The 19,636-nt window shown below is 36.1% G+C and overlaps 3 protein-coding genes across 3 annotated transcripts; 2 read left to right on the top strand and 1 right to left on the bottom strand.

The window, feature by feature from the left end:
- Positions 1 to 10,760: 10,760 nt before the first annotated feature.
- On the top strand, positions 10,761 to 13,465 carry LOC136218263 (proteasome subunit beta type-2-A-like). Its single transcript, XM_066005055.1, has 3 exons — positions 10,761 to 11,002; positions 11,087 to 11,210; positions 12,819 to 13,465. The coding sequence occupies exons 1-3, from the start codon at positions 10,845 to 10,847 to the stop codon at positions 13,152 to 13,154; spliced, it is 618 nt and encodes a 205-aa protein (XP_065861127.1). The 5' UTR covers positions 10,761 to 10,844; the 3' UTR covers positions 13,155 to 13,465.
- A 223-nt stretch (positions 13,466 to 13,688) lies between these two features.
- On the bottom strand, positions 13,689 to 14,619 carry LOC136218264 (non-specific lipid transfer protein GPI-anchored 16-like). Its single transcript, XM_066005056.1, has 4 exons — positions 14,237 to 14,619; positions 14,133 to 14,159; positions 13,975 to 14,034; positions 13,689 to 13,891 (listed from the first exon to the last, which is right to left on the bottom strand). The coding sequence occupies exons 1-4, from the start codon at positions 14,562 to 14,564 to the stop codon at positions 13,689 to 13,691; spliced, it is 618 nt and encodes a 205-aa protein (XP_065861128.1). The 5' UTR covers positions 14,565 to 14,619.
- LOC136218265 (non-specific lipid transfer protein GPI-anchored 15-like) lies at positions 14,497 to 15,967 on the top strand. Its single transcript, XM_066005057.1, has 3 exons — positions 14,497 to 15,369; positions 15,449 to 15,586; positions 15,672 to 15,967. Exons 1-3 carry the CDS (start codon positions 15,051 to 15,053, stop codon positions 15,806 to 15,808), a joined length of 594 nt encoding a protein of 197 aa, XP_065861129.1. The 5' UTR covers positions 14,497 to 15,050; the 3' UTR covers positions 15,809 to 15,967.
- The last annotated feature ends 3,669 nt before the right edge of the window (positions 15,968 to 19,636 follow it).

Genomic DNA, 19,636 nt, shown 5'->3' on the forward strand with positions numbered 1-19,636 from the left:
GGGATTTGAGAAGAACTTAAACTGCATATCAGATAGATCAGTGATCGGATCCTGTAGTGGTGAGTCATCCATAAGATCAATCACTGGGGATTTATGAGCCTTCTTTTTAAGTCTTCTTAATCTCTTCATCTTTTAAGGAGAGGGGTCAGCTGGAATGGACTCAATTGAGTCAGTAGGTGAAGTTGCCCCTTGATCAGCATGATCCTTTGCTGTAGGCTCAGCTTCTTCTTCAACCTGCTCAGTGTTGGTTGGTTCATGTTGCTCAACATCTGTTGTCTCATGTTGCTCAACATCCACCGTCTCCTCAGTATCAAACTGACCACCCAGTTCTTATTCATCTTGGTCAGTGGGGTTTTTCTCAAGAACAATGCCCTGACTTCTCACAAAATAAGAGTCTTCAGAGATAACAACTCCAAGTGGGGGTACGTCGATGGGACTTAACCCAGAAGAGACCTTCTTCTTCTTTCTCAGTGGTTGCTCAGGAGTGTCCTCTTTTTCTTCTTCTTCAGGCTCAGCTTGCCTTTTGAGGTTTTCTGCTGACTTAGGCTCAGCCTGACCTTGTGCAACTTGAGGCTTTGTTCCTCTGAACACAAACCGAACCTTCTTCGGTGGATCATCATCGTCTTTGGAAGAGCTTTGAACAAATTTCCTTTTTCTGTCCTGTTTGTCAGCTTGAGACTTCCTCTTTTTCTTTCCTTCTCTGGTCTGCATCCCCTTTGTTTCCTAAACAGCGGCCCCTTTTCCTTTCTTAGGGACGATGGGTTGATCGTAGACCAAGCCAAATAGCGCAGCTGCAGTAATTTCAGTCCCCCAGACATTAATTTCCTTAACCAAACTCACATGGTGATCTTTGAGGATTCTGGTAATAAGGGAGCCTAACCTAAGGGTTCCAGTACTCCTTTGAAAACCATCGATTAAAAAGACTGGCATGTTAAGCGGCTGGTAGGTCAGCATATGCCAAATGAAGCATTGCTTGAAGTTCGACACTGAGGAAGTAGCGTTGATCTTGGGTAAGAGAAAGTTGGTCAGGATATAATGGGCCATCTTTTGATTCTGACCCATGGAAGTGCTGGATATCTCTCCTACGTGACCGGCGGGTTTACAGAACTCAACGGTATAGTTAGTTTTATCTTGGTCACCTGATTTTCTAAGTTTAGCTCCTTCGGCTTTCAATTTTAGCAGTTTGGCAAGGTAGGGAGGGTTGATGAAGATATCCTTCCCTTGAACCTTGGTGACCATGTAGTCCCGGTCATCATCAGTGGCTCTTAGGTTAGCGTAGAACTCCTTCACTAACTTGGGATAGGTGGCTTCTCGAATCGAGAACAGCTCGGTCCAGCCGTTTTTTGAGATCCACTCACAGAAGGGTTGCTCAGCTTCCATAAATCCCTTCGAGAACCAGCGGGAGTGGTCAACCTTATACCCCCTTACACTCTCGTAAACCAGAGAGTAGGTACGTTCCATCGGTTTCTTTCCCTTATCCTGCTTCTGTTTCCCTTTCGATGAGGTAGCTTTGTCAGCGTGGGATTTCTTGCTTGTGGTTGTGACCTTAGAATGGTCATGCTGACCTTCTTGCTGAGATTCAGTTGAGGTATCCTCGTGTTGTTGCTCAGTTTGGTACGATGGATTTTCATCGGAGTGGTTGTCGTTGTAACAGCCTCCGGAGAGATTCTGAGAATCCGACATGATTTTCAGAGAAATTTGAGAGTTTGGGAATTTTAGAAAAGGGAGGATTTGAATACCAGAAATTTCTAAGTGTAAAGAGGTACAAGTGGGAATTCGTCCACTATTTATAGAGGTGTCGATGACCTCGAGATACTCAACCGACAAAGATTTTGGCATTTATGACACAATCGGCGCATGTATTTTCTAATTATTGCGCTTATATCATCCTAGGTGGCTATGTAATTCGCGTGTTTAACATTAATTTGTGCAACGGATCTTTTACTCAGTGTTAAAAATTCTAAACGTTTAATGTTCTGAGTAGTCAGTTCTACACAAAGGAATTATGCGTGTGCTTAGTAACTCAGCTTGAGATAGCCACTCAGCGTGTATATCTACTCAGCATGTAATAGACATTGATTTAGAATCAATCACTCAGCATGGTAATCAACTTAGCATGCATATATCACATATTATACTTGGAATTTATTGAAGAGGATTAAACATACCAATGGCTTCTCTAAGTATGTTGAATTGCTCACGAGCCAGTGGCTTTGTGAAGATATCAACAGGCTATTCATCCATTGGGACATAGGTCAGCTTGATCTCTCCCTTGAGTACATGGTCTCTGATGAAGTGATGTCTTATGCTGACGTGCTTCATCCTGATGTGCTGGATTGGATTCTTTGATAGGTCAATGGCACTCTTGTTGTCATATTTGACTTCAATTGTTTCAGTCTGAACGTTATAATCTTCTAGCTGTTGCTTAATCCAGAGGACTTAAGCAACACAACTTCCAGCAGTAATGTACTCAGCTTCAGTGGTTGACAGGGCTACTGACGACTGCTTCTTACTGAACCAAGACATAAGACATCATCCAAGGAAGTGACATCCTCCTGAGGTGCTTTTTCATTCAAGCTTGTCTCGTCCGTAGTCAGCGCCAGTGTATCCAATGAGTGTGAAATCATAAGTATTGGGATACCATAAACCTGCATTCACTGAGCCTTGCAAATATCTAAGGATTCTTTTTACAGTTATGTAATGAGATTCCTTAGGGTTAGATTGATATCTAGCACAATAACATACTGAGAACTGAATGTCCGGCCTACTCGCAGTTAAGTAGAGTAGAGAGCCAATCATACCTCGATACAGTTTGCTGTCTACTGACTTACCATTTTCGTCAGCGCAGAGGACAGTGTCAGTGCCCATAGGGGTAGATATTGGCTTGCAGTTTTCAAGTTCATACTTCTTCAATATCTCCTTAGCATACTTAGTTTGGCTGATGAAGATGCCATTTTTCCCTTGTTTGATTTGAAGTCCAAGGAAGAAGTTGAGTTCTCCCATCATTGACATTTCAAACTCAGTCTGCATCTGCTTACTAAATTCCTTGCACATGGACTCGTTAGTGGCACCAAAAATAATGTCATCAACATATATCTGAGCCAGTAGGGTATCTTTACCCTTCCTCTTAATGAATAAGGTTGTATCAGCTTTACCTAGTTTCTAGTCAGCAGGAAACTGGTCAGCCTCTCATACCAAGCACGTGGTGCTTGCTTGAGACCATACAGAGCCTTTTTGAGTTTATAAACGTGGTTTGGGAACTTGGGATCCTCAAACCCTGGAGGCTGATTAACATAGACTTCCTCGTTTATAACTCCATTAAGGAATGCACTCTTAACATCCATTTGAAATAATTTAAAGTTCATATAACTTGCATATGCACATAAAATTCTTATAGCCTCTAGCCTTGCCATTGGGGCGAAGGTCTCACCATAGTCAATACCTTCTTGCTGACTATAGCCCTGAGCTACTAGTCTTGCTTTGTTCCTGACCACGTTCCCTTGTTCATCTAGCTTGTTGCGGAAGACCCATCTTGTTCCTATGGTCTTATGACTTCTTGGATTTGGCACTAAGTCCCACACTTCATTTCTTCTGAACTGATCAAGTTCTTCTTGCATTGCACTCATCCAGAATTCATCATGCTCGGCTTCAGCGAAGTTCTTTGGTTCCTGAACTGAGACGAATGCTACGTTACTGAGGCATCTCCTGAGTTGATTTCTTGTCATCAGCGTGTTTTCAGCAACATCAAGAATGACACTCTCTGAGTGTCCTCTTGGTATTCTGATCTCTTTTGGTAGAGTGATATCTTGAGCTGGTTGTGTTTCAACAATCTCTGCAGGTATAGATTAGTCAGTGAAAACAATTTGAGTTTCGCTTTTACCTTTGGTCAGCCCTTGAGGTAGTGACTCAGCGGCTGTTTCTTGGTCAGCGGGTGCTGAGTATGGATCATCCTCAGACAGATGCTTGTCTTTTCCTACAGGGTTAGTTTCATCGAACTCAACGTGTACTGACTCTTCTAAGACCTGAGTTCGTTTATTGAAAACTCTGTATGCTTTGCTGTTTGTTGAGTAGCCTAAAAAGATAGCTTCATCAGCTTTTGAGTCAAACTTAGCAAGACTGTCTTTAGTATTTAGAATAAAACATTTACAGCCGAAGGCACGGAAGTATCCAATGTTGGGCTTTCGTCCTTTCCAAAGTTCGTAGAGAGTCTTCTTTAATATGGGTCTGACTAGAGCCCTATTAAGTATGTAGCAAGCTGTGTTGATAGCTTCTCCCCAAAAGTACTTTGGAAGCCCATGCTCACTCAGCATTGTCCTGGCTGTTTCAACCAAGGTTCTATTTTTCCTTTCAACAACCCCATTTTGTTGAGGCATTCTAGGAGTAGAGAAATTATGGTCAATGCCGCTGGCTTCACAGAATTCAACAAACTGTTGGTTTTTGAATTCTCCACCATTATCACTTCGGATGTGAGCTAACTTTAGGTCTTTATCATTTTCAAGTTTTCTTACTAATGTTGAAAATGTCTCAAAGGTTTCATCCTTGCTACTCAACAAGATGACCTAAGTGTACCGAGAAAAGTCATCTACAATGACCAAGGAAAATCTCCTACCACCCAAGCTCAGCGGCTGGACTGGTTTGAAGAGATCCAAGTGTAGCAACTCAAGTGGACGCTTGGTTGAGACAATGTTTTTACTTTGAAAAGATGTTTTAGTTTGTTTTCCAGCCTGACAAGCATAGCACAATTGATCCTTTTCGAACTTAAGTTCTGGCAGTCCATCAACTAATTGCTTTCTTGCTAATTTGGCCAGGAGGTCCATGCTTACATGACCAAGTCTCCTGTGCCATAGCCAGGAATTTTCTTCCTTTGACATTAAGTATACATTTTTCGAAAATTTCTTTTCCAAATTCAGCATAAAGACATTATCAATACGAGGAGCAGTTAAAATCAATTCATTTGTTTTTCCCTCGAGTATTTTACATCCAGTGTTATCAAATATAACTTTTCTCCCGTTATCACATAGCTGAGCTACGCTGAGTAAGCTATATTTAAGTCCACTGACTAGGGAGACTGACTCAATAGTAGGATTACCACCAACGGTTCCTGACCCTACTATCTTACCTTTTTTGTTGTCTCCGAAACTTACGCTTCCACCTCGTTTACGCATAAATGTGATGAACTGAGTTTCATCACCCATCATATGCCTCGAGCATGCGCTGTCAATGTACCACATTTTTTACTTCTCAGCACACCTCAGGCTTACCTGCAATATAACTAGTTATCTTTAGGTACCCAAGTCTTTTTGGGTCCTTGTTTGTTAGGCTCAGCAGGTAAAGCATCATATTTAATCTTATGACGACACACTTGGACAGTGTGTCCATTTTTTCCACAAAAGTTACAGCTGACCTTTCGTTTGGGATATCTCACTAACTGGTCAGCACCCCAGTGCTGAGCATGTCAGCACACCTTTGTGGTGTGTCCCTTCTTCCCACAGAAGTCACACTGGACATTCCGCTGAGGATTCCATCTCTGTTGACTAGTACTTCGGTACTGAGTGTTCAGAGGGATATTTCTTTTATTCGGAATCTTGAGTTGATTCTGAATAGATGTGACATCCTTTCTCAGTTTCTTAGAATCTGATTGGACCTCAGAGACAAACTTGTGCATAGTTTCTACGTTGCTATGCAAAGTTGAGTTGTCTTGGAGAAGATATCGAAGGTCACTCAGTTTGACCTCTTCAATCTCGTCACATCGCCTGCTGAGTGCTCTAGCCTTCTTGTTACACTTTTTGATAAGTGTGTAGAGGTCACTCAGGGCATTTATCATTTCATTTCTGAGCAGTGGTAGTGATATTACCTCAGTTGAGTGTGCCTCATTGTCAGATGCAACGGAGGGGTCAGCATGCTCAGAAACACAATGCTCAGCAAGCTCATCTACCATGAAGTAGATCTTTGCTGACTCAGTGGCATCAGCTCCTGATGATGATGACTCATCACTATCACTCCAGGTTGCCACCATTGCCTTCTTGCTATTCTTCTTTTCCTTCCTCAAAGTAGGACAGCTTGATTTGATATGGCCAGTTTGATGACATTCAAAGCATGTGATTGGCTTTGAGCTGTCCTTCTTGTACTTGCTGTCGCTGGACTCAGCTTTGTACTTGTCAAACTTCTTGTAAGGCTTTTTTGAATACTTATCGTTCTTTTTGAACAGCCATTTCATTTTTCTAGTGAACATGGCCATCTCTTCATCGTCTGTTGAGCTCCCGTCAATGGAGTCAGCTTTCATGACAAGAGACTTTTACTTCTTGTCCTCAGACTTCTCCTTCACCTCAAAGTTCTTTATTGAGATCTCATGGGTCAGCAGAGATCCAATGAGTTCATCATACTTGTAGGTGGTCAAGTCTTGAGCTTCCTCAACAGCGGTTTTCTTGGCTTGCCAGCTTTTGGGAAGGCTCCTCAGTATCTTCTTGACTTGCTCTTCCTCAGTAAAGATCTTGCCAAGTCTTTTGAGCTCGTTGATTATATTTGTGAATTTTGAGTTCATTTCAGAGATTCCTTCATCATCATTCATTTCAAACAGCTCGTACAACCTCATGTGCTGGTTCACCTTGGACTCCTTAACTTTGTTGGTTCCTTCATAGGTGACCTCCAGTTTCTTCCAAATTTCCTGCGCTGACTCACAACCTGAAATCTTATTGTACTCTGCAGCATCTAACGCACAGTGAAGCATGTTTATAGCCGAAGCATGATTTTGTAGCTTCTTGAGGTCATCTTCTGTCCACTTAGCCTCAGCTTTGACAACTGTTTGGCCGTCAACAGTTTCAACAGGAACAAATGGGCCTTGGACTATAGAAAGCCATGCACTCATATTTGTTTCCTGAATGAAATTTTTCATTCCGTTCTTCCAAAAGGTGTAGTTAGACCCGAAGAACAGAGGAGGCCGAGTAATGGACAATCCCTCAGGAAGAATCTGAGTTGTCTGATTTCCTGGGAGGAAATGAGTACTGTTCTCAGCCATTGTGGGGATCAGCTCAAGATAGTTATATCTTGCTCAGTGAGCTTTTAAGCTCTGATACCACTTGTTGGTCCGTTAAGGCTGACTTCTTTTCTTTTAGAAAAGGTTTACATAGCGGCGCTAAGTAGTTTTAAGACACAAGCTTAGTCAACTGGTGACTAAGTCTGCTTCTTTCCTTGAGTCAGGAGATAGCACTTAAGTCTATTCCTGAACTCAGCTTCTTAGTGCACTCAACTCAGTGTCTGTTCGTTATCTAGTCAGTTTTATAGCAAGCAATATATAAAGGAGTTTAAAGGTTAGAAATATGTTACTCAGCAGACATATCCTGGTTCGGCCTCTCCGCCTACGTCCAGTCCCCGGAACTCGTTCCGAGCTTTTTGAATCCTCTACTGAGCTCTTTAAAGGTAGAGCATGAAACCCTTTACAACAGAAGCTGAGTATACAAGAGTATCTTCCTCTATTCCTCTACTCACTCCTGTAACTACTGCTGAGTACTATAACCGAGTACTTAGCCTCTCCTTTCTATTCTTCTAAAAATGATAAGTGTTTGTCCTAAACAACAATTGCTAAGACACTTTAGATGAATGAAATCACTCTAGACTTTTACACAATGATTGGAATTGGTGTAAGGTTTGCTTTGCTTTTCTCACAGAACTTCAAGTATGAATTTGGTCAACGTTTCGACTTGATTGAAGATATGCATCGAATGAAGCATTTGAAAGGCCTATTTATAGTGACACTTCAAGCACCGGTGATTTCGAATTTCGAAATAACCATTGGAGGCTAACGGCTTCCTGTCGCTTTCACTCTGGACGTGCTCAGTGTCGTTGGCCAATGAGATTCTTGTATCTTCTGTCTACGGCAGTGCTCAGCAGCTTTTCGTCAGATGAACAGAATGTTTCGACATTAATAGTAAAGTCTTCCAGACAGCTTACTGTGTCTTCTGAGCTTTACCCAAAGTAGAAATACTTTGTCTCTAAGTTAGTTCTATTCTGCCGCTGACTTGTACTTCTTGTCATTCAACTTAGCAACTTCATCTTGAAGCAATTGATAGAAGGCTTCTCGATCCTTCTTCATGCTGAGCTAGCGCTTTGCTTGGTACAACTGCGTTTTGTCTTCCTGGGCCGTGAGGTCTTGATCTGTTGACTTGGGCTTGACTTCCTCTTATGGGCCTTTAGGCTTTTTTTATCTTAATGTCTTATAAATCAATTAACTCAACATTGAACAAACACATTAGTGTGAATAAATCAAAGCATTTAAATTTAATGTGTTAGAATATTTTTATCCTTCACATAAATAATTTTGTCAAATCAAAATCATGTGGAAAGGTGTTTCAACACATTTTACATAAGTTCAGAAGGCTAATTGAATATTTTATACAAGTTCAAAAAGGGCTATCGAGACACTTTAAAAGTTTAGGAAGTCAATCAAGTTTGTTGGACAAGTTCAGAAACAAATGATGTATTAAGCAAAAATTGAGCTATTGCCCAACACGTTCTCGTATACGAACAACCAATGAATGGGTGCCACCCGTACTCTACTTCACCAGTACAAAGAAGACACACTACAAAAACACTTGCAATACACTATAATTATAATAAAACAACTTATTAATTATAATCCACCACCCTTGCCATTTATTTATAAATTATAATTCTAAGAGGGCGTTTGGTTCGTATAAGGGTAACGGAATGGAATCAAGGAGAAATAAATGGAATGACCATGAATTCCTTTCTCTGTTTGTTTCAGTTCCATAAAGGGAATGATATATCCATAATTCCCTTTGTGGTTGTTTGATTCAAATGAGGTAATAAACTAGACTTGTATTTTTAACAATAGTTTCTATACAATAATATGTCTATATTAATAAATTAATCACATGTAAATATAAGAATGAAAATCAATTTATTCAACTATTAAAATCAAAAGACGATGAAACTGAAGAAATAGAAATAAAATAAATAAATAAAATGCATAAATATTTTATTTTATAAAGAAAATAATTATTTTAAAATAACTAAAAATAAATACCAAAACAGAATAATATGATAAAAGAAAAATATTTGTCAAAATTATTTTTCAGAATAAAAAATAAAAACAAATAAGTATAAGGATCAAAAGTGAAATTAATCTAGGGATAAAAAATAAAAATAAATAAATATAAGGATCAAAATAAAAATAAAAAAGTAAAAATTAGTTAAAAAAGTATTTTTTGAGAATAAATAAATAAATAATATATGAGTATAAAGATCAAAAGTGAAATTAATGCAAGGATTAAAAAAGTAAGAATAAATAAATATATGGACCAAAATAAAATTAAAAATAAAATAGAGACTAAAATAAAATTTTATAAGGAGAGTAGATGTTTAAATTAGTGAGAAAGAGGGGAAAGAGAATGGAAAACCTTAGGGGGTTGGGGGGAATGAGATTAGAGAAGTTAGGGGTAAACCCAAAACTAAAAGATGGTAAAGGGAATGATTGAATTGACAAAACAAACACCAACAAAAGGAACGAAATCTCCTCATTCCTTTACTTTTTCCTGAAACGCCCCTAAATCTAACTTATTAGAGCAGTAAATGATAGACATAAATCTATATATAATATATAATATAAAACAGTAAGGATGGAGCTGAGGTGTCACTTCCTCATTTTTTACTGATAAAAAATATTATATAATATATAATATATAATATAATAATTTTAATTATATTATTATATTTATCCACAAAAAGATTATTTTATCCGTACTATATCTAAGAGTTCTACAAAATTTAAATTAATCCATAAAATCTCTCTAATTTTCTGCATATCTACATATCTATATATAATATATAATATAAAACAGTAACGATGGAGCTGATGTGTCATTTCCTCCTTTTTTACTGATAAAAAATATAATATAATATAATATATTAATTTTAATTATATTATTATATTTATCCATAAAAAGATTATTTTATCCGTACTATATCTAAGAGTTCTACAAAATTTAAATTAATCCCTAAAATCTCTCTAATTCTCTGCATATTTATCTATATATGATATAAAACAGTAACGATGGAGCTGAGGTGTCACTTTCTCATTTTTTACTGATAAAAAATATAATATAATATATAATATATTGTTTTTTATTATATTATTATATTTATCTATAAAAATATTAATTTATCTATACTATATTTAAGAGTTCTACAAAGTTTAAATTAATCCCTAAAATCTTTCTAATTCTCTGCATATCTATCTATATATAATATAAAACAGTAACGATAGAGCTGATGTGTCACTTTCTCATTTTTTACTGATAAAAAATATAATATAATATATAATATATTAATTTTAATTATATTATTATATTTATCTATAAAAAGATTATTTAAAATAAATGTAAAAATAAAATAATAAGATTTAATTTATATAGCACCTTTATATCATTAATTGTAATCATTAGATTATATTTTTGTTAATAAAAACTAGTTATATAATAATAAATTTAATTTTTAATTAAAATTTGGTTTAGTTTTTTTTTTAATCAAAATTTGGTTTAGTTAGTCTGGTAATTTTAATTTAAAAACTGAACCGATGGGAATTTCTCTAACTAAATATTATAAAAAAAAATAAAAATAAAATAAAACTGAAACTGAACCAAGTAGATCAAAAAATCGAACCAAAAAAATGATCTGTTATTTCGGTCCGGTCTTGTCCGGTTTTTAAACCCCTGTTTGCATTTGAAAATTAAGTTGAAGCAACTCATATTCTTTCTTCTTTCCCAAGTCGCTGCCTTTGAGACAAGATTTATAGAGTGATAGAGAGAAAGAGAAAGAACGAAAAGAGAATGGAATGCGTATTCGGGTTGGTTGGAGATGGATTCGCTCTGGTAGTGGCCGATACTTCGGCCGTTCACAGCATCTTGGTCCACAAAACGAACGAGGACAAGATCATGTTGCTCGACTCGCACAAGCTCCTTGGCGCTAGTGGCGAGAGCGGTGACAGGTCTTTCTTCCTCTCTTTCACTTCTTCAATTTTCATAGCCGTCTATGTTTGCTAAATCTTTTTTTTTTTAATCTTAATTTGCAGAGTTCAGTTCACCGAGTACATTCAGAAGAACATTGCTTTGTATCAATTCCGCAACGGAATTCCTTTGACGACGGCGGCTACTGCCAATTTCACTCGAGGAGAACTCGCCTCCGCTCTCCGCAAGGTACCATGTATATGTATATGTATATATGTCCTTTTTCTCTAGATGAATTGCTATTCTATTGTGTTTATAATTAGCATTTCTTGACCGATCCATCATCAATGGATTGGGAGGGATTTCTGGGTTCAAAACCTAGCACCTCTTTCCCTAGGCACGTCCAATTTTTCTATAATAAAAAGAGGTTTCTCGAACTATTTTTAGAGTTTCACAGTGGTATATTCTTATGATTACTTTTGTATCTAAATTTTCATTCGGCTGTGTTGGTCGTCAAAGTTCAGAAACTAGTAAATGAGATAACAGTGTAGTTATATTTTGGGATTTTTTCCTGGCAGCAAATACTTGTTGTCATGAACTATCTAATTCATATGGAGTGTTCTTCATCTTTAGTTCGCATGCACGTTTTACTTAAGGATATAAATTCTTTTCAGGATAAGTGTGATCTCATCCGCCTAATTTTTCTGTTTTAGTTCAGCATGAACTAGCCATTATCATCTTCAGTTTTGAGAATTTAAGATGCCTAGAGAAAGGTTGAATTCTGGCGTTATTTCTGCTCCTGAAAATTTTAGAATTTTTGTTGTATTAGATGGGTAAAGAAAAATTTTATTGGATATCGTGTGAAAATTTGTGGATTTTTAATTATGGCACACTACCATGTGATTTTGTTCTCCATGTAACTCTAAATTAGTAGAAGAGGAGGAAATAACTCTCATTCTATGTGGAAATATTCTCACAATACAATAACAGCAAGAAATAAATGTTCACTTAAAGCTACTGTAAAGATGTTCCATAAAACCATAAACAAGCAAATTGCAATTCCGCAATTTCTTTCAAAAGAAGAACTTTTATAATAGCGGGCATTTTGTCATGTTTGAGAACTTTGACAATCTGTTTCTTCTTAGTGTTCCTGGTGTTTTGCCTAAGATGATGATTTGTTAGTCTTCGTGGAATCTGTCTGAATGGATGGTTGCATAACTTGAATAAAAGAATTTATCACGAAACAAGTGCATTTATAATTTTTTCATCCCTTCTGATGGTGACATGAGCTTATTTTTTTATGTCCCATTTAAGTTAAGAGTTGAGTGCTATATATAAAATTCTAGCACTAGTTCACATGGCGCTATATTGTTATAGAATAGTATCAAAAAGTACAATGATGGAAACAGTCAACCAGAAATAAGATAACAATAACAATAACAGAGAAATAGGAAAGAAATATTTGTTATGACATAGAAATCAGAGGAAAACAGTGTATTGAATCCATCAGATGAACTAGAAAATAGAAGAATCATCTTCACAACCCCTCACCACAGCACCCCAACACTTGTAACCAACACTGGCACCTCAGCACCCCCAGCTGTTTTCTGCGTTCTAGAATACCTATTAGATCTTTGGGTGTCGAGACAAATGGGACAAGTTGAGATGTTTTGTAAAGTCAAAATCTTAGCAGTAAATTATGCTTATAGAATAAACCTGGGAGGGAGTCCCAAGGGACAAGTTGTTGATTAATTTAAACTGATTTTCTCATTGTTACAGTTACTGTTTTTTGAAGAAAAAACTTATACTTTGTACTTAACGTCTAACAGGACTCTTCATCTACTTTTGGCTTTCCAGAATCCATATTCTGTTAACATTCTTCTGGCGGGCTACGACAAAGAGACAGGACCATCTCTGTACTACATTGACTATATAGCCACCCTTCACAAGATTGATAAGGGAGCATTTGGTTATGGATCATATTTTTCTCTTTCAATGATGGACCGACACTACCACAGTGGAATGACAGTGGAAGAAGCAACGGGTTTGGTGGACAAATGCATTACTGAGATACGGTCAAGACTGGTTGTGGCTCCCCCTAATTTTGTAATTAAAATCGTGGACAAAGATGGGGCGAGAGAATATGCCTGGCGGGAGTCTGTTAAGGATGTTAGTGGAGCACCAACAGCCTAAACTACGTCTTCTCATTCTGCATTATTCTGCTTTTCCTTTTCCTTCCCAAAAAAAAGGTGCACAATTTTAGGTTCTTACGACTCTATTGTTGTTTTTGGCGGGAGTCTGTTTAGGATTTTACCGGAGCACTAACAGCCTAAACTACATCTTCTCATTCTGCAATATCAGGATTTTTCTTCCATCATTTGTAATTTAACTGAATTGGTCAGGTCATTTAATCACATTAATCATGTTACAGATGTATAATTTCTTTTGAGAATATGGCTGATTGGTGAGACATTTTACTTTTACAAGCTTTAGTTCTTGAATCATGGAACTTCATTATACACGCTAATTTTTGCACTTAAAAAATTTAATTGGCGGTTAGAGGTACTGCATTTCTTGGTGAATTTTCATTATAACATAACATTTTGTCGACATCACCAAGGATTATGGGAACTTTGTAACAAATTGATGTCAGAAAACAATATTAATAATAAGAAAAAGGAAGGAATGGAACACAATTGATGTAATACATCATAGGTGGGTCACAATTCAGTAGTATTTGAATACCATGATGGCTATAAGTAGTAACAGGGAAATTGGTGGGGAATTGAGAGGTGGCATTGATGCAGATGGGTTTAGCAGTGGTCTACTACCTCCTGTTGTTGGAGGAGCTTCTATTGGCTCTGGTGGGGAAGCTGGTTCCGATGCGGTTCCAAATTCTGGTGCTGGAGCCATTGCTACTGCTTTGGAAGCTGCCATGGAGAAACATAACAGATAAATTTGATGAAAGTGTCAGAGACTAGTTTTATGATGCCAAATCCTGAAAACAGATTACCTCGTGGACTTAGAGGAGAAGCAGCTGGAGGCGGAAGAGTTGGTCCTAGCAAGACAGGACCTGTAAAACATAAGATTTTAGTGTTTTTCATCTAAAAGTCTTACATAATAAGGCTCAGAATCATAGATACTTTAAAAAAAAAAAACCGTTGATTATACCTGGAGCTGGGAGAGGAGTACCAGAAGCTGCAATAATCATTTAACAGAGCATTTAATTGTCTATAAAATAAACAGATGATAAAGAAATCCAAGTGAAGTTGCACCTTTGCACTGTAATGGCACACCGCTCATTCTGCATGCTCGAGGGAGAGAAAGTGCTAAGGTACGATTAATTGGTAGCTGAACAGGTACATTGGCTGTTATTAGCAAACAAGCACAATCTGTGCTACTACTCATTAGCGATGCCAATGCATTGCAGCAGCTCCTAGTCGGTGACGTGCCATTATTGCTACTACCGGTTATGAAATTTATGCATGGGGTAAAACTGGAGATCAAGGAGCTTGTACATGGTGTGCTAATTTGCCCATTTACTGATATTACAAGAAAAACTGATATTATTGTGAATAAATTGACAACTTTTGATCTTCCCATGACTATAGTGTAAAATTTCAGTAGCCCCAGAGAGAAGAGTTGATAGAGATAGAGATACTAAATGCATTTATAGCTTGACAGGTTTCAGGTAGATTTGAAGTTGATCTGGAGTTCAACTGCTATAACTAATTCTCAATGCTCAAGGAATCATTTTGTTCATCATTTTCAGTATTTGGACTTCTTGGACAGGTGTTCAGGTTAGGTTTATGTTAGGCATGCCAATCATTAGATATTAAGTATAATTAGACACCTAAAATTTATAATAGAAAGACAAACATTTAGTTATTAAACAACCCTGGTTGGTTTAGTTGAAGTAGGTGATCCAAATAAAACCAAATCGTTTTGTCTCTACTAAAAAGCTTTCCTATATAGACCCAGTTCCATTCTATTCCTTCTCACTCACTCCAACTCCAAATTCCAACCAAATATTTGACCTTATACTTGTTGATCATTCTAGTTCTACCACTCAAACTTTCTAGACAATCAATGGCTTCAAAGGGGATTCGGGTAGGCCTAGTCCTGGCAATTATGGGCATGCTGTATAGCGGAGCAGTGGCTCAGTCAAGCTGCACCAGTGTACTAACAAGCTTGACTTCATGCCTCAACTATGTTACAGGAAACTCATCAACTCCATCATCTACATGCTGCTCGCAGCTAGCCAACGTGGTCCAATCGTCACCGCAATGCCTTTGTACACTGCTTAACAACAACGGTCCTTCTATTGGTATCACCATTAATCAAACTCTGGCTCTGTCGCTCCCTGGCGCTTGCCAAGTCCAAACTCCACCAATCAACCAGTGCAAAGGTAACCAACCCTTTGATTCCCTCAAGCCTATTATGTTTGAATTTCTATATATTTGATCTCACTGTTTGAGTTAAAACAGCTGCCACTGCTCCCACAACTTCAGCAGCTGCACCAACAGTTTCAGCAGCAACACCAGCTACTTCTCCGACAGATTCATCCAACGAAACACCTGACGCTGCCATTACTCCTTCAGCATCGAACATTCCTACTTCTTCAGGTAATACTTTCCTGCAATGCAATCATATCACTGATGAGTTGTTATGGTTATCCAGGAATTGATTTAATTTTAATGGTAACTGCAGGAAGTGGAACAGGGTCGAAAACAGTCCCGACAACAACTATTGGAACTTCTGATGGAAGTATCAAGAAAGCACCCGTTCATTTCATGTTGTTGGCCTTTTTCGTTCTGTGGTGTGGTTCAGCTGTCACCAAATTCTGAAATTGAACCTTGAAGAGAATGAATTTGTTGTGTGTTGTGATTGATTAGATTACTTGATTCTTGTTAATTTGTGGAAGAGGCTTCATGCTCCTCTTCTGAAGAGTGTGCTTGTATCATTTGAATGGTTTGCTTAATGATAAATGAGTAGAGATTTCTTTTTGGGTACTTGTAATGGAAAATTTTATAACTTTTGAACACTTTGGAGAAAATAATGACAAATGGCCTTTTCTCTTATTCCTCCAAACAACAAAAAGATATAAAAATTTCAATGAAGATATGAAAAGAAAAATGCAGAGGAACTGAAGAAAATTAGTATTGTCCCAAATTGTCTGTGAACTTCAAACTTGTATATGTTATAACCTAGAGATATTTCATTTTGAACTTTCCATTGCCAAGTTGAACACAGTGGAAAAAACTATAATTTGCTTGACTTGCATTGCACATGGTTAGAAATAAATCCCAAATTCTAACCAAAAAATAAATAAATACAAATAGATAATTTGCAATCTATATATATAATTTGAGAATAAATCCAAAACTAGATGGACTAAGCTCTTGTTGCTAAAAAGAGGTATATTATGTTTTGAAGTGGATTCAATCGAGTTTCATAAAGTATTTTACCTAACTTATTTGGTTTAGGTTCAGCTGCCGTTAGTTGTTCATCTGCTTGTGTTTAGATGTTACTAAATGATAAATTATTGCTCCATCCGTTTCATATTACATGTCTTTTTAGAGAGTTGTATAGAAATTAAGGATATTGGAAAAAAGACATTGTTGCCCCTTATTTATTGATTCCAATATTTATTTATTCTATGATAAATCCATTATTCTAATTAATTTCCCAAAAAAGATGACTTAACATGTATATATAAAATGACATATAATATGAAACAAAAAAAAATCTCTAGAAAAACATGTAATATGAAACGGAGGTAGTAATAATTAGTGATTGGTAAAATTGTGATAAATTATCGTATACAAATATTTAATATGGACATATTTTAAATTGATCAAAAAATATAATATAAATAATTAAATAAGAATTAAAAATAATTTTTTGGTAAACAAAGTAAAACTTTGTTCTTTAGTCAATATAGAAACTGAAATCAGTTCCAAAAAAACTAAAACAAACACTCTTTACTCTCCCGGTTTCTGAATTGGTTTCATAAAAGTCAAACATAATTTAGGTTTTGTTGCAAAAATTCTTTAATTTTGATTTAATTTTCATAAAGAAACAATTTCAATTCTATTTTGGGAAAAAACAAACAATTTTCTTTTACTAGCATGATGATATGAAATGTAAATTTAATTAGCGGAACAGTGGGTTTAAGTCACAGCAAAATGTATATACATTTAAATGTGATGAAAAAAAAAAACTTGTTCTTATTACCGTAATCGTTGGAATCTGCAAAGAAATGAATAAGTGTCAGGAGTGGGTGAAGGACTCTCTGATACCTAAATCAATAAAGCTTATAAAAAAAACGGAATATAAAAAAAAAGTAATAAAAATGCTAAAAATAAATATGCAAACCTCGGAGACTAAACACCTAATTTAACACTCACCCCTTTTGAGATTTCCACTTTGCCCTCCTAAAAGCATGCAACATCATTAGCACACCGACTATGCTAATGAAGATTCGACAATTTGGAGGTCCAGAAGGATCTATTCCAACATGAAAGCATGGATGCAGCCCATTCACAAAATGATCTCATCGTTAAAAAAAGATAACATCCAGGCGTTATCAGAAGCCCCTCTTCTATGTATGGAGATAGATCTGGTTCTAAAAATGAGTTTAGTCCATACACTGAGAACATGGTCGCTCCTAAGGCTGCACAATAGTCTGTACCATTGGCAACGCCTATAAGACAAAACGAAAGGCTAGAAAAATTCAAAACATAGCAGTAGAAAATGCTCGTTTATTTGACTATGCTCAACCTTATTAAGTTTTTGAAGGATGATCCTCCTATTATCATAGAGAATTGAGTAAATGTTATCTCCTTCAATGTTATTGAGACATGGAAGCATTGTGACTTCATTTGCCGTAATTACATTTTAAATAGCTTGACCGATGCAGTTTACAATGTTTATTAAGTAAAGAAAACGAAAAAGGAACATTGAGAATCTCTACACCATAAATATAAATCATATGATGCAGGAGCTAAAAAATTCTTAATTCGAAAATTACTGAATTTTACCATGGTAGATTCCAAGAAAGTTGCAAGTCATGTGTAAGAAATACAGTCCATTAGACTAATTTACTCGAGTTGGCGTCCATCGGATCCCGATCTTTGCAATCTCAGTGCAGTCAAATCCTTAGTTGAAAAACTTATGCAAATCTCCGTGAAATCTCACGAGAAATCACATTAAATCATCATCAAAATCCATTTAATTAATTTATCAAAAATCTCATTAAATATCAAGTCAAATTGATCTATTTTTGGTAAATTGATTATATAGAAATTGGATTAAAAACAAGTTTTAATTAAATTTAACAATTTTTTATTGAAAATTACATAAATTAAACAGAAACATAAGGAAATGCTATAAAAGTAAATAAAAACTAAAAGTCGACGAAAGAAAGATTAAAACTAAAAAAATGAAATAGAACGACTCAAAACAATAAGAAATAATCTTGAAAACCATATTACAAGATAAAGGTAAAATACCCCTATCAGGAAAAAAAAAACAAAACTACTTCGTAATTAATAAACTCCTTCATATTGCGAAATCAAATAAGCTTAAAATATTTCAGAGTTGAAGCAACTGCCAAACAGACAATAAAACTGTGAAGATAATCCCTTCAATTGTTTTTGCAGTCATGAAAAACCTTTCGCAGTGGAAGCAACTGATTATATGAATTTCCTCCGCAGTTGCTTCCATTATGGAAGACTTTTCATAACTACGAAACTATCTTCTTGTTGAAATAAGAGAATTTCTAACACATTCAATCATATAAATATGTCTCAAATAAGTTTCCAATGCATAAACATGCTACTAAACATAACTCTAATCCTAATAAGGCGTTAAATCACTAGAAAAACTAAACCGTAAACTCTAACAAACCCTATACCCTAAACATGTTGCGATTTCATGGTATTAGATGAAAGGAGATTCAAATTTACCTTATTTCTTATATTTGCCAATGAATTTGATATAAATGTCCGTCCAAAATCGCAGTAAAATCGTTTCGCAGTTGTTCCCACAAAATATGTTTCGCAGTGCGCAATGAATTCAAGTTAAGTGATGATATATATACTAATTATATTTCGGAAAAGTTAACTTTAAAATGTCTAATTTAGTAAAAAAATATTATAATAATGAGTCTAAATATGTAAACGAGTCATTCAATTGGGCCAGTTTCATAAATAACCTAAAGTTTTATGGCCTAATACACAAATAACCCCCGAACTTGTCCAAATGTTGCAACTGCTCCCTCCAACTTTCAATTGTAGCAACTTGCCCCTTAAACTTGTCCAATTGTAAAACATAACCCCAAATTGAGAATTTTTTTACCCCGTACTTCAAGCAACCGTAAAAACGTTTTCCCGGATTTGTATCACATCAAAGTTCTGATTATCACACTCTACGAGCGTTGCAGCTTTTGTATTTCATTTGTTTCTTCAATTGCAGTCTATATCAGCAATTTGGGATTATGTTTTACAACTGGACAAGTTTGAAGGGTTATGTTTTATAATTGAATAAATTTAAAAGGTAAATTGTCACAATTGAAAGTTCCGGAAGTAGTTGCAACATTTGAACAAGTTGAGAGGTTATTTGTTTATTAGGCCAAGTTTTATTGTTCATGACTGCAGTTACTTAACAAAAAA

Source organism: Euphorbia lathyris, chromosome 2, assembly GCF_963576675.1.
Source record: "Euphorbia lathyris chromosome 2, ddEupLath1.1, whole genome shotgun sequence".
Taxonomy (NCBI): domain Eukaryota; kingdom Viridiplantae; phylum Streptophyta; class Magnoliopsida; order Malpighiales; family Euphorbiaceae; genus Euphorbia; species Euphorbia lathyris.